This window comes from Acomys russatus, chromosome 8 (genome assembly GCF_903995435.1).
Source record: "Acomys russatus chromosome 8, mAcoRus1.1, whole genome shotgun sequence".
NCBI lineage: Eukaryota > Metazoa > Chordata > Mammalia > Rodentia > Muridae > Acomys > Acomys russatus.
Window position 1 is genome coordinate 1,039,201 of NC_067144.1, and position 13,300 is coordinate 1,052,500.

A 13,300-nucleotide genomic window follows, 5' to 3' on the forward strand; every position below is an offset into this window, starting at 1 on the left:
ATGAATGATAAACAGACTGTGATGTGTGTAGGAAGGCTGTGATGGAGTCTTTTGAGCTAGAGTTCAGTGTGGGTATTTAACCAAGGTACCCAACATAAAATGTATCTTGAACTGTGTTGGGTAAACATCAAACTAAAACTAATTATATCTTCTCAGAGGACTTACTTGCAGTGTTTCTATGTCAGAGGGAACACAGGGCATTAGATCATAGCATAGGCCATAACCTTGAACATCTTCCTTGGATCAACTTAATTAAAATACATTTCAGTTTCAGCACTTAACATAATGTTCCACTTTTGTGTGTTTGAAAGGAAACTTAATTTTTCAGGTGCTAGCAGAGTCAGTATGTGAACTGGTTGTAAAACAACTAAAGCAACATCAAAACAGTATGGAAGACAAATTTATTGTATGCTTAAACAAAGTAGTGAAGGGCTTCCCTCCTCTTGCTGACAGGTAAGGGACAATACCAGGAGGTATGACATACGGTAGGTGGTGAGGGGGAGTATCAGGGACTATCTTCTCATGAACTCCACCACTTACCCAGGTTCTTGAATGCTTTGTTCTTCCTGCTGCCAAAATTTCATGGAGTAATGAAGACGCTTTGTCTGGAAGTGGTGCTTTGTCGAGCAGAGGAGATTACAGGCCTGTACTTAGAGTTAAAGAGTAAGGATTTTCTTCAAGTCATGAGACATAGGTAAGTGAATATCAGGCCTCACTGCCTAGAATACAACTAGATCACAAAATATTCACTTGGCTGTGTATCTCCTTTAACTAAGAGCCACTTACGGATGTTCACGAGAAGCATATTGGTAAAATGTCATCTCGAGAGGTAAGAGTGATAAGAATGTAGGAGTGACATGTGAGCCAATCACAGCCCCTCTGTTTCTAGAACCTTGGATAGCCACATCCAGTCTCATCCTTGCATATTTCTCACACAAATGAATAGCACTGTTATAATGTGGTACTTTGGGCTATCATTAGATTTGTGCATGGCTTTTGGTTCTATACTTATTTTGACAGGCAAGAGCCTTCTTTTTTTTTTTTTTAAGATGTTATTTATTTTATGTATAAGTGTAACATCTGTGTATATACCTGTATGCCAGAAGAGGGCCTCAAATCTCATTTTAGATGGTTGTGAGCCACCGTGTGGTTGCTGGGGATTGAACTCAGGACCGGTGGAAGAGCAGACAGTGCTCTTATCCACTGAGCCATCTCTCCAGCCCCCAAGAGTCTTCTTATGTCAAAATTGTTTATATCTTTTCAAAGTTGCAATAGAGTAGAAAGTAATTTTAAAATAGAGCAGTTGGCCCCTTATTTCTCTATCCTCTTATATTTGTGACCTTTTTGTATCTCATAGGAATAAAATACTGGTAAGAACAGAATGTTCCGTTAACGAACAGTGAGTGTCATTGTGCTCTGCTCGCCTTCAGTACATGCTGAAAGCTAACTGCTTTCAGGAACGGGATGAGATCACTTTTGCTGGTTTAGGACTCAGGTGCACTTAGATCACTGTCTGACATACTAGATTATACCTGAAGTGCTTTTGTCCCAAGTCCTTCATGTTTTTAGCTTATTTTGTCTGTCACCATCAGTTTCTTTAAATGAAATTTATTTTGAAATAATCTTGTAGTTACAAAAAAACATTAAAAGATACTGTACAAAATTCCCAGATATCTACGTGATCATGGTAATCACAATCACAATTGTTAAAACTAAGAAATTAACATTACTATGAATAAATTAGTCTGCCTTTCTTTTTTCAGCTCTACAAAAATCTAGTGTGCTTTATCCATGATGTTATCTGACCCTGGATTTTTTGTTGTAATGTTTTGAATTAATGCTTCAAGCCTCCCATTGACTGTTAATCACTCAGATTCAGATTCTTGCATTTTCGTCTTCCTGGCTGCATGTGCCTAGAACTCATCAGTTTCTTCCTGATTGACTACTTTTGGTAGGAGAGATGTTCAGTTGTATGTGGTAGTCTTTCATGATTCCTTTTTAAAAGTAACTTTTATGCGTTCTTTGACAATTTTGTATCCAGGCACGCACACACACACCTATATATAATATCTTTTGATAAGAATCACTCCCAATCCTCGTGTTCTCTTTCCATTGCTAGTAGAACCATCTTACTAACATGCCTCTCCACTCCATCTTTCGTATCTTCTCTCGCTCGCCTCCCCTTTTAAATAGACCATCGAGTTTAACTTGTATGTTACATGGATGTAACTTGTATGTTACATGGAGTTACTTACTGGCTTATGAGCACCTTATTAATGATTGTACCACTGAAAAAAATTGCTTCATCTCCTCCAGAAACTGCTAGCTATCAACTATTTCTCAGCTAGGGGTGGAATGTCATGAGCTCCCTCATAGTTTCCAATGATAGACTAGTCATAGGTTCAGTCTTGTGCCAGTAGGGATAGCTTCCGTGAGTGTATGTGTGCACGGGTCATCTGATCAACATTTTAGAGCATCTTCCCTGTCCTTTGGTTCGTAATGTTTTTTTCTACTCTTGGTCAACGATGCTTCCCAATACTTGGGCAGGAGGGGCGGGGTCATGTCGCTATCCTAGTTAGGACTAACCAACAACAGTCACTTCTCAGCACCTTGACCATTTGGGAATATGTATTAACATTACAAAAAGAAACTTTTCTGGCCAAGGTTGAGGGCATCATTAATCTGTAGGTTCAAACAAATATTTAGAAAGTGTCTATTATTTCTTAAAACAACAAAGTCTAAATTTTCCCCTATGGCCAATGAGCTTTTGACAAGGTTTATATATAGTACAGGCATGGATTCCTTCTTATGAGCAGGCCTCAGGTTCATCAGAAAGCAGTTGATTAGCCCCATAGCATTCATACCACTCTTGTACCATTGGGCACATTTGCCTTACATGTGAAGTCTACTACTACTACATGTTGGGTAGAACCAATGGTGACTCTTCTTCCTCAATGGCCTGGATAGCATAGCACCATCCAGAACTATAAAAGCTAGCCGGCAGGGAGGAAGTTTGCAAGTCAGGTCCAGTTTAATTTTTCTATGTCCTGTAATAGAAGTGTATGATGTTTCAGCAGTAGAGTCTTACCATCTAGTTCTAGTGGGCAACTAAGTATACTAGCAACAACTTGTAGTATTCTAACGTTTTCTAGAGCATCCTTGCATAAGGAGGTAGCCTACACCTGTCACTTGGATTTTCACTTAATAGCCCATGGCTTATGTCAGCAGTATTGTCACCCATCCAGTGTACCTCCATTCAGACTCTTTTTTAAAAATCTGCTTTTTGGGATGGTGGTGACACATACCTTTAATCCCAGCACTTGGGAGGCAGAGGCAGATGGATCTCTGTGAATTCAATACTACGCTAATCTACAAACAAAGAAAGTTCCAGGACAGCAAAGGCTATACAAAGAAATCCTGTTTTGAAAAACCAAAATAAGCAAACAAACAAAAACCCTACTTTTTAATTATGCAAAGTACTAAGTTTCCATAAGGCTTCCTGTAACATGCTTGTTTTGGTTATTCACCCCAAACTCTCTCCTGTGCCCCATCCTCTCATCTTAGCCCCCTTAAACCTTCCGCCCTAGTATTTCCCCCTTCCTCCTAGCCCTGACCCTGACCGCATGCTCTGTGTGCATCTCAGAACAGTGTTTTTCTGTCCATGCCTCACTTCAGGCCTCCTCCTCTCTCCCGTCTTAAAAATAAACACACAAACGCACAGCTTTGAAGCGAGGGTCCTTTCACTGGAGAGCACACAGCTGTCGTCTCGCAGGCTCTACTTAGCTCAGTTGTACAATGCATTTGCCAGTCATTTTCATGATTCTGTTTTTTCTTTATAACCGAATCAAATTCTGTTGTGTATGTGTCTATATGTGCCACATTTTCATTATTCTTTCACTAGTAGGTGTAGTGTTTCCCATATAGTGTTATGAATTATAACAACTTTTGAAACTTTAGAACGAGAAGAAAATGTTGCTTGTCAGACTTCAAAGGTATGATAAACACTGTTAAATTTATGTGATACTAAAACTCTTCTTTATTATAGAGACGATGAAAGACAAAAGGTGTGTTTGGATATAGTTTATAAGATGATGGCAAAATTAAAACCAGTAGAACTTCGAGAACTTCTGAATCCTGTTATGGAATTTATTTCCCACCCTTCTTCAGTGTGTAGAGAACAGATGTATAATATTCTTATGTGGATTCATGACAATTACAGGTTAGCCATTCACTGTGTTGTATGTCACTTTAAAAATCTTGTGTGTATATGCATGGTGTATGTGCACGGTGTACGTGCACACGTGTGAGTACACAGGTCAGAGGACAGGCTCAGGGTTTGGCCCTCTCCCACTCGTTTCAATGCCGTCTCTGTTTGGCTACTGTGCACACCAGGCCAAAGAGCCTGCCCAGTTGTGCATGGGCTCTGGGGATTTGAATTTAGTTCCATGTGCTTGTAAAGCAACTGCTTTCCCCACTGAAGCGTCTCCCTAGACCTGCAGTCACTTTTTCTGAAAGGCGTATGTGGGTACCTTTAGTATTTGGAATATAAGAAAGCATTTTTAATAATATGCCTAATAATTGAAACAAGTTTATTTCAATATATTGAATTATCCTTTTTTTTGCAAGTATTTCATGAATATGTAGGAAATAGAGAGTTAGCAATGTCTGAGCTGGGACTGGAGAGAGAGCTCAGCAGTTAGGATTGCTGCTGGTTCAGAGTTTGGTTCCCATTTCCCATGACAGGTAGCTCCCACGGTGCCATCCTCTAGGCTCTGCAGGCATCGCATACACATGGCACATGTACGTGCGTGTGCCAGTGTACACACACAGTCCTTTTCAGCTATGAGTGCCCTCTTATAACTTACTTTTAAGAGACATTTCCCAAGCAGTGGCATGCCGCAGTACCTGTCATGGCGACAAGACTCAGGCACAGAAGGCAGACCTGCCCTGGTCTCTCTCACACCTCCAGCGACAGTTCTGCTACACTGCCTTGTGCATCGGTCTCACGCAAACCTGCCTTGGCTTTAATTCACACTGTGTGATTGGAGCAGAGCAAAATACTAATATTTTGTTATCCTTCTCCAACAGAGATGCAGAAAGTCAAAGGGATGAAGACTCCCAGGAAATATTTAAACTGGCAAAAGATGTGCTGATTCAAGGCCTGATGGATGAGAACCTTGGACTCCAGTGTGTGCTTCCTCTGGGCTAAACTAGATCAGGATTAGGTTACTGCTCTCTAGACTAGGTCAAAGGGTTTTCTCTGATACCTCATTCTCTCTGTTTCCTGCATTTTGTAAGCCTTAGCAAAATGTATTTTAACCACATGAAGAATAAGATTTTAAAATCCTGACAGGTTATTTCGAAAACAAATGCGTGAAAAGGTGGTTAGGACAAAGTGCTTATGCAGTGAGTTAGTTAAAGCTTTTCAAGCTGAAACAACTGATGTGTTTCCCGTTCGACACAAACAGTTAAAATCATATTATACATATCAAGGTTACATGAAATGTTTGGCACTTTAACATTAGGAAGAAAATATAGTGCTCATTCCCTGTGCAGATACGAATAGTGACGAGTGTCCCCTGCAGTGTCCTAACTTGGTTATCTAAGCATCTTTATATGCCTACCACATAACAAAGAACAACGTTTTTAATATGAGGTGACATACTACTTTTTTTCTCTTGCTTCAATTTTAAATTCATTGAACTTCTAATAACTTGTATTTAAATTTCATAAGTAGTTGTCTGTTGAAAAGTCCACCCAGTTTTGTTTTGTTATCTTTGGGTCATAGTAAGGATCAAACTGAGAGCCTCACATTTATCAGGCTGTAGTGGAATAACTGACCTGTATTCCCAGTCTTAACTTGATTTTAAACTAAGTTTTAAATACATTATAACAGTAATTTTTACAGTGAATTGTTTTAGCAAAGCAGTCAGGGACTTTTATGGTACTTGCTTTTGATTCTGAGCATCTAGTCCAGAGACTTGTGTGCTAGGCACATGTTCTACTGCTGGTGTTTGTTAAGATGACTGAGTCTTAGCGTTGTCAGTACCTGTGCTCATTGTTGTAAACCCTCCGGGGGATAGACAGTCTACACTTTGGGGATATTTGTCCTTCAGAGCATCTGCGTATTCTTTCTCGTATTTTGATGTAGTTTTTCCTTTCAACCGAGATTTCTGTGGATGAAAAGCTTTGAAGGCCCCAGATGACACTGTCGGCAATACTTGCTTTCATTTGCTGGTACCTGAGCATGTTTCTCTCATCACTTTTCAGATTAATTATTCGGAATTTCTGGAGCCATGAAACCAGATTACCATCCAATACACTGGACCGGTTGTTGGCATTAAATTCTTTATATTCTCCTAAGATCGAAGTCCACTTTTTAAGTTTAGCAACAAACTTCCTGCTTGAAATGACCAGGATGAGCCCAGATTATCTGAACCCCATCTTTGAGCACCCTCTGTCAGAATGTGAATTTCAGGTGAAGTGCTTGTCCCTCCAGTCATGGTGATTAGTATGTGTTTTCCCTGTTGTTGGTGAAAATAGGCACACACTTAAGTCTAAGGTACAGACTGTGCTCCTTTCTGCCTGTTGTCCATGCTCTCCATTCTCTGTCCGTCCACTTGGACCTCTTACCTCCCTGCTACTCCTCCCATATAACATCCTGCTTTGCTGTGGTCGTAGATCAAGTTCGCAACTTTTCTTAGCAGCCACAGCAGTCAGTGTGCACAGGTGCTTCTTAAATGAGCAAGACCTGGTGTGCTCCCTAGTACAAATTCAATACCTTACCTGAAATTATTGGAACTACAAGTGTTTTAATTTCATGTTATTTTTGAATTTTGAAGTATTTTCATGCCCATACTGATGTATTTATCTGTCTCTATCTACCTATTTATTTATTTTGAATTTCATAGTATTTACACCATTTTCTCCTGTCCCTCTCCTCTGTCCTCACATGTTCCATCAATCTTTCCACTCCTTCGACCCCCACACCCTGCTGCCTCTCAAAGTCACAGCCACTTTTCCCTTAGTTGGTGCTATGCACACACATATGTGAACATTTGTCTGTGTGTATGTATATGTGTGTATATAAGTATGTGAATATAACCTGTTTCCTATGCGTATGTCTTTAGGGCTGAGCACTTGGTATTCGATAACCAGTTAGAGGCCTCATCCTTGGAGAAGCAGTCATGCTTGTCTGTAGCTCTTCCCCTAGGATTTAGGATCATAAGAGATTTCCCCATCCATACTGGCATGTCAGCTGATGTTATCATTGTTCAGGGCTCCTCTAGGCTTTCATTCCATGGGTATCTTTCCTGTCATACTTAGAAGACACAATCTTAAAGCAACTGTCCTGGTCTTCTAGTTCTTACCATCTTTCTGACCCTCTTTCTTCCATGACTCCTAAGGCTTAGGTACAGGGCTTGACGTATAGATGTGTCAGCTGGGATTGAACATCCCAAGCTCAGTCGTCTGCATTTTTAACCATTTATAGATTTCTGTAGCAGTCTCTTTATGCTGGGGGAAAAAAATTCTTTTAAAAAAAAGTTATATAGTGAGGAGTCATAGTAAGATGCCTTAAGAGTTAACCCAGGCATAAATAATAAAGTTCATTTATATTTCATTTATGCCTTATACACATAGGTGGAAGGTCAAATGTATACACAGGTTTTTTTTTAGCACTTGGGTAATCTGAGTGTCATGAATAGTAGTAGTTGTGTTGTGGCATCATTGGCAGTGCTAAGTATGGCATCAGTCCTCTAATATAGAAGCACCATTGGCAGTGCTAAGTATGGCATCAGTCCTCTAATATAGAAGGTAGGAGTAGGAGAGTGGTTTCTCTCCATTGTGATTATTTTTTTCCACTTTTAAAGTAAGTGTTTCAAAAAAGTTCTGGCGGGGCATGGTGGTGCACGCCTTTAATCTTATCACTTGGGAGGCAGAGGCAAGTGGATCTCTATGAGTTCAAAGTCAGCCTGAGTCCTAGATCAGATAGGACTACATTAGAGAGACTGTCTCTTAAAAAAAAAAAAGTAAACAAAGAAAAGATTCTTCTAGGGACTATAAATGTAGCTGAATTGGTAAAGTGTTTGTTTTGCATGTAGGAAGCCTTGGATTCAGTTCACAGCAACATGTAATCTGGGCATGGGGGTGCATGTGCCTGAGGGTTGGAGGCAGGTGGGTCAGAAGTTGAAGGTTATAGTTGGTTATATAGAGAGTACAAAGCCAGACTAAGCTACCCATTTCAAAACAGAAAGAAGGACTGGGCAGTGGTGGCACACACCTTTAATCCCAGCACTTGGAGGCAGAGGCAGGCGGATCATGTGAGTTTGAGGCCAGCCTGGTCTCAGTGTGAGTTGCAGCCAAAGCTACAACAGAGACACCTTGTCTTGAAAAATCAAAAAGAATTTAAAAAGTAAAATAATAAAGAAGGGTTCTTCCTTAGTTTCTTCTTGGAGTGACAGTTCATACATATATGCTAATAGCTTTTAGTTGGCTTTTATTGTGTATTTTTGTGGTGCTGGGAATTTGGTTTAAAGCCTTACTCAAGATTAGGCAAGCATGGAAATATTACAGTGTCACTACAGGAGGAACATGATTTTCTTTGAAACTTTTCTCTATAGGAGTATACCATCGATCCTGACTGGCGTTTTCGAAGTACTATCCTCACTCCAATGTTTATTGAGACCCAGGCCTCCCCAAGCACTTTCCACACCCAAACCCAGGAAGGATCCCTCTCAGACGGAAGGCAGAAGTCTGGGCAAGTGCGGGCCACCCAACAGCAGTACAACTTCACCCCAACACAAACCACAGGTAACACATTACCAGACACTCTGGCCTTTGACAGAAACTTCTATTGGAAGAACGTAGATTTCTTGTAAGAGAAATAAAGTGATAACATAAGTCACAAAGGCCATAAGGAAGATGTGTCAGTCAAAGGAGAATAAGATAGAGGTTTTCAGAGTAGTCAGAGCCTCAGAGGAAGTGGCACCTGTCAGGGGCTTGGGTGGAGGTGATCAAGATAGAATTAAATAATTATGGAGCCTCACGTTTTAAGAGGAAAGGTTTCTGGATGGTGGCCATGGACTTAATGCTATTGAATTACCCATTTTTACATGGTTGAAGTGGCCAATGTTACTCTTTGATTTTCCTTGAACTCAGCAGAGATCCCCCTGCCCCTGTCTCCCCTAGTGCTGGGATTATAGGCATGTGCCACCATACCCACCATTACAAAATTTTAAGTAGGAGAAAAGGATTAATTTAGAAAAAATAATAACCTGATGGTACCTAGACATGCTTGTTTTGGTTTGGCTTTACATAAAACTTCGTAACATGTCGTGTTTAAAGTGTCTTGGGGGGGGGCCGGTTTCTGTGTAGCCTTAGCTGTCCTAGACTCCCTTTGTAGACCAGGCTGGCCTCGAATTCACAGCGATCCGCCTGCCTCTGCCTCCCGAGTGCTGGTGCTGGCTCCTGTTTAAAGTGTCTTATCTCACGGCAGAGTGGCATTAAACCAGCTTCATTTGCTGATGTCAATAGTTTACTAAACTGTTCTCTTCTAAGTGGTTTAATCTTTGCTTTGATATGCATAGTACACATTACGGAGTAAAATACCTTAATCCGTTTTTTAAAAACTAATTTTTATTTTATCTGTTTAAGTGTTTTGACTATATGTATCCGTTTATTGCATGTACATGCCTGGTGCCAGCAGAGGCTAGAGGAGGGGTAGATCCCCTGAAATTGGCATTACAGATGGGTGCTGAGAACTGAACCCAGCTCCTCTACAGGGACAGCAACTTCTCTTCAACACTGAGCTACCTCTGTAGCCCTCTTGTTTTGTATCAACACTTCAGCAGTTTCCTTTATATAGTTTGTTTGACATTCTGTTGTTTCTGAAAGTGGGACTGATTTGAATATCCACAATGGAAATTCTTTGACACTCATGTTGTTACTGTCATGATTACAGCTGCTAGAGGGTCCTGAGGCTCAGGTGCCTAGTCTGCTCTGAGTCAAACACCAAGTACCCTTGGCCTCAGCCCAGTGTCACAGGTTATTGCACAGGACTATAGTACCATGTTTACCAGCAGGTTTTGCTACACTGAGTAGACTGTGCTGCGTCCTCACTGTTCTGGTCCTGTGTGTTGTAGTTGAAAGGAGCTCATTTGATTGGCTAACCGGGAGCAGCGTTGACCTGTTGGCAGAGCACACAGTGCCTCCAGAATCCTTGTCTTCCTCCTTGTTGTTTGCCCATCAGAGGAGTGAAAAGTCTCAGAGACCATCATGGAAGTCAGTAGGACCTGACTTTGGGATTAAAAAGCTGGGTCTTCCTGGTGACAAGGTGGATAACCAAGTGAAAAGCGGTGAGTAAAATGTTGAAACATGTTTAAAATGCATTGCCCTTTTTTTTTTTTTTAATGCAAAGGCTTCCATGGGGAGACCATATTTCTGACTGTCCACATTTCCTTGAAAACCTTAATGAAAAGCACTAAAATTCAGTTCGGTAATTGCTATTTGGATACCTACTGTGTTGAAAACGTTTTTAGGTGTCCTTTGTCAACTATTAAGTGTGTGATAGGTTCATTCGCTTAGCGACTGTTTGGACATTTGAAGTAGGTGAGGCAGTAAATGGGGTAGAATTGGTAAGCCAGTGTCAGGGTGAGAGTGTGGAGCAAGCATTGGTGAAGACTAGATAGAAGATGGGTGTCTGAGAAGAGCCTGGAAGCCTAGGGAGCAGGAAGAGAAACAACTCAAAGGCTGAAGACAGAGAGGGAAGTGAGACTCAGAACTAGTTCAGCCAAGTGTGTGGAGGGCAGAGTTCATGCTGAGGATCCCATGTACTCCAGCTGGATGGATGCCCTGGGAAACATGGGGAGCTGTGAGGGAAGTGCCTACTTGATGTGGCCTGGTCACCAAGACTCTGGTCCTCTCAGCAACATTGTATGGGAGCAAGTAGTGTGAGGAGAACTGGCAGGCAAAGCCAGAAACATTGTCACTTCGGCCTTAGCAGCTTGAAGGTGGTGGGTGGGGTGGCCTCGTTTCAGAGCCACTGGGAAACCTGGCAGGCAGAAAGTCTGGTAGTCCTCCAGAGCCAGCACGGAAAGTGCTGGAGAGAAGACAGCTCTTTACAAGACTCGAGTGAAGGGAAGCCCAGAGGAAACGGTCTCCAGACAGTAAGCACCCTGTAGGAATCAATATCTATTCAGAAGTTTAGAAGCAAATGTGGCTAAAGGGAACCAGAAGAGTAAAGAAAGCATGAGACTTTACTCCCAACTAGTGCATTTATACTTCAGTCTCAAGTCTACAGCTCGTGCAGTCCTCTAAAGTTCCCTTTCAGAAGGAGGCATAGCTGTCTTTATGGTATTAGCATGGACTTTTAGGGTATGCGAGGAAACTTTCAGTGTTTTCCTTCCTCCTTCCTTGACTATTGAAACTTTCTGTGTTTTCCTTCCTCCTTCCTTGACTGTTTCTCAGGTATCTTCGGTCTTTCACCACCTCCTTCCTTAGCCTTCACAGCCCTCCCTGGTCCACTAGAATGCAGAGACATTCTTTTTGCTGTGAGGTTGGACTGTCACTTAAAATGAAGCCCCTCTCAGTTGTCTTTCTCAAACTGTCACATGCTCATCTAAGACCCTTAGGCGCATGCCACTTTCCTGCTGTGATCTCTGACAAACTGCTAGAGGCAGGTCTGCCCTGGGGCACTGTGTTCAAGTTCATTCGCAGTGATTGAGGACTGGGCCAGTTGGCATCTTTGTTGGATGGAGCTGAAGGTAGGATTTAAGGACAGCTTCTAAGGGTAGTAACAGTTGTGCAACAGTTGTTGACAGTGTTTCCCTGACTACGTTTCAACAGTAATAAGAGATGTGTATGGTATTGGTGAAATTTCGAGGCTGTGCAGAAATTAAGAAAAGTAAAAGGTAAAACTTTAGAAACATTTTCTTTGAGAGTTTTATATATGGATTTTGAAAAACTTAAGATCTAAGGTAAAATAAATGCTGATGTATTAAAATATATTTGAATCTGCCTTTGTATGTTTATAAAAGTATTAAAATACTTCATATACTATGAGAACGATTCTTAAAGTTTGATGAAGACTACATATTTATCATCACTGAAAAGACAGTTTAAAATATAAATTGTCTTAGTGTAAGTTTTACTTTACAAATACAATTTTTTAAAAGACTTTTTTCAGTGTTAGGGTAGAACTTACCACCTTGCATATGTGGTGTGTCTTTTATTTATCTCCAGATTTGACTTATATTTTTATTTATTTTATTTTTTGTGGTGCTGGGGAACAAAACCTGGAGCCTCACACATGCGAGGCAGCCACTCTGAGTGACGCCCTCAGCCGTCGTGCACATTTTTATTTGTGTGTCTTTAGTTATTGACATCAATTGAATATGCACAAAAACTGAAGAGGCAGACACTTCTCAAAACCTAAATGAAAAAAAGAAATGCAGATTTTTCTAGCTACATAACCAAAGACTAAAGGCAGTTCCCTATAACCCTACAAGTTGAGTTTAGTGTTTACTTCAGTAACTCTAAGCAGTGGTTTTATTGTCTTAAGAGTTGTTATTATGATTGTGTATATGTGCATCTGTGAGAGTCAATGCCATGTGTGCACAGGTTCCTTGTGAGGCCAGAAGTGGGTGTTGTGTCTCTTGGAGCTAGAGTTACAGGCAGTTATGAGTGTCATCACAGGTGCTGGGAACAGAGCTCAGGTCCTCTAGAGGAGCGGCAGGCACGCTTAGCTGGCTCTGCAGCCCCAGGCTGCAGCTTTACGCTGTCACTGTTGATTATCTTCTGGCTTCATGTGACTGACACCTGAGGTTTGTCTGTTATCTTTGCCTTCCTTATGACATATTTGTACCTGATCTCGGCCTGAGGTCTCATCTTCTGTGGAATTATGTCTCTGCATCTGTCTCCTCAGTGCTCAGGGTTTACTTTGACAGCATCGTTCTTGTGAGTGAGTCACTTTGTTTATAATCATTGTTTTCCTTTTTGTTTTGTGGACCTTGATAATCATTTTAGCTTACAGGCTCAGATCTTTACATGCATATCACTAAATTTCCATGAATTATACATTGGGGTTTTACTGTGTCCCAACATAAATATTTTGTCTCCTTTAAAAAAAATAAAAAAGGAAAAAAGATTGCTACGTTTGAGTGTGCATTCCTGTGTGTATCTGTGTGTGTCAGAGAGGGAAGGAGGGAGGGAGGGAAGATGGAGGTGAGAGAGAGAGAGAGAGAGCACCTACATTCAAGTGCTATGGCTCTATGTCAAAAGACAACACCAGGAGTCTATCCTC

General features: G+C 41.1%; 1 protein-coding gene across 1 annotated transcript in view; it reads left to right on the top strand.

Annotated features, from left to right (window-relative positions):
- Positions 1–13,300, top strand: part of Prkdc (protein kinase, DNA-activated, catalytic subunit) — a 181,501-nt gene that overhangs the window by 110,417 nt on the left and 57,784 nt on the right. The window contains exons 53-59 of the mRNA XM_051150565.1: positions 329–453; positions 545–694; positions 4,046–4,219; positions 5,089–5,187; positions 6,271–6,478; positions 8,622–8,811; positions 10,143–10,355. Of these exons, the coding sequence (XP_051006522.1) occupies positions 329–453; positions 545–694; positions 4,046–4,219; positions 5,089–5,187; positions 6,271–6,478; positions 8,622–8,811; positions 10,143–10,355 (1,159 nt within the window). The remainder of the gene's footprint in view (positions 1–328; positions 454–544; positions 695–4,045; positions 4,220–5,088; positions 5,188–6,270; positions 6,479–8,621; positions 8,812–10,142; positions 10,356–13,300) is intronic.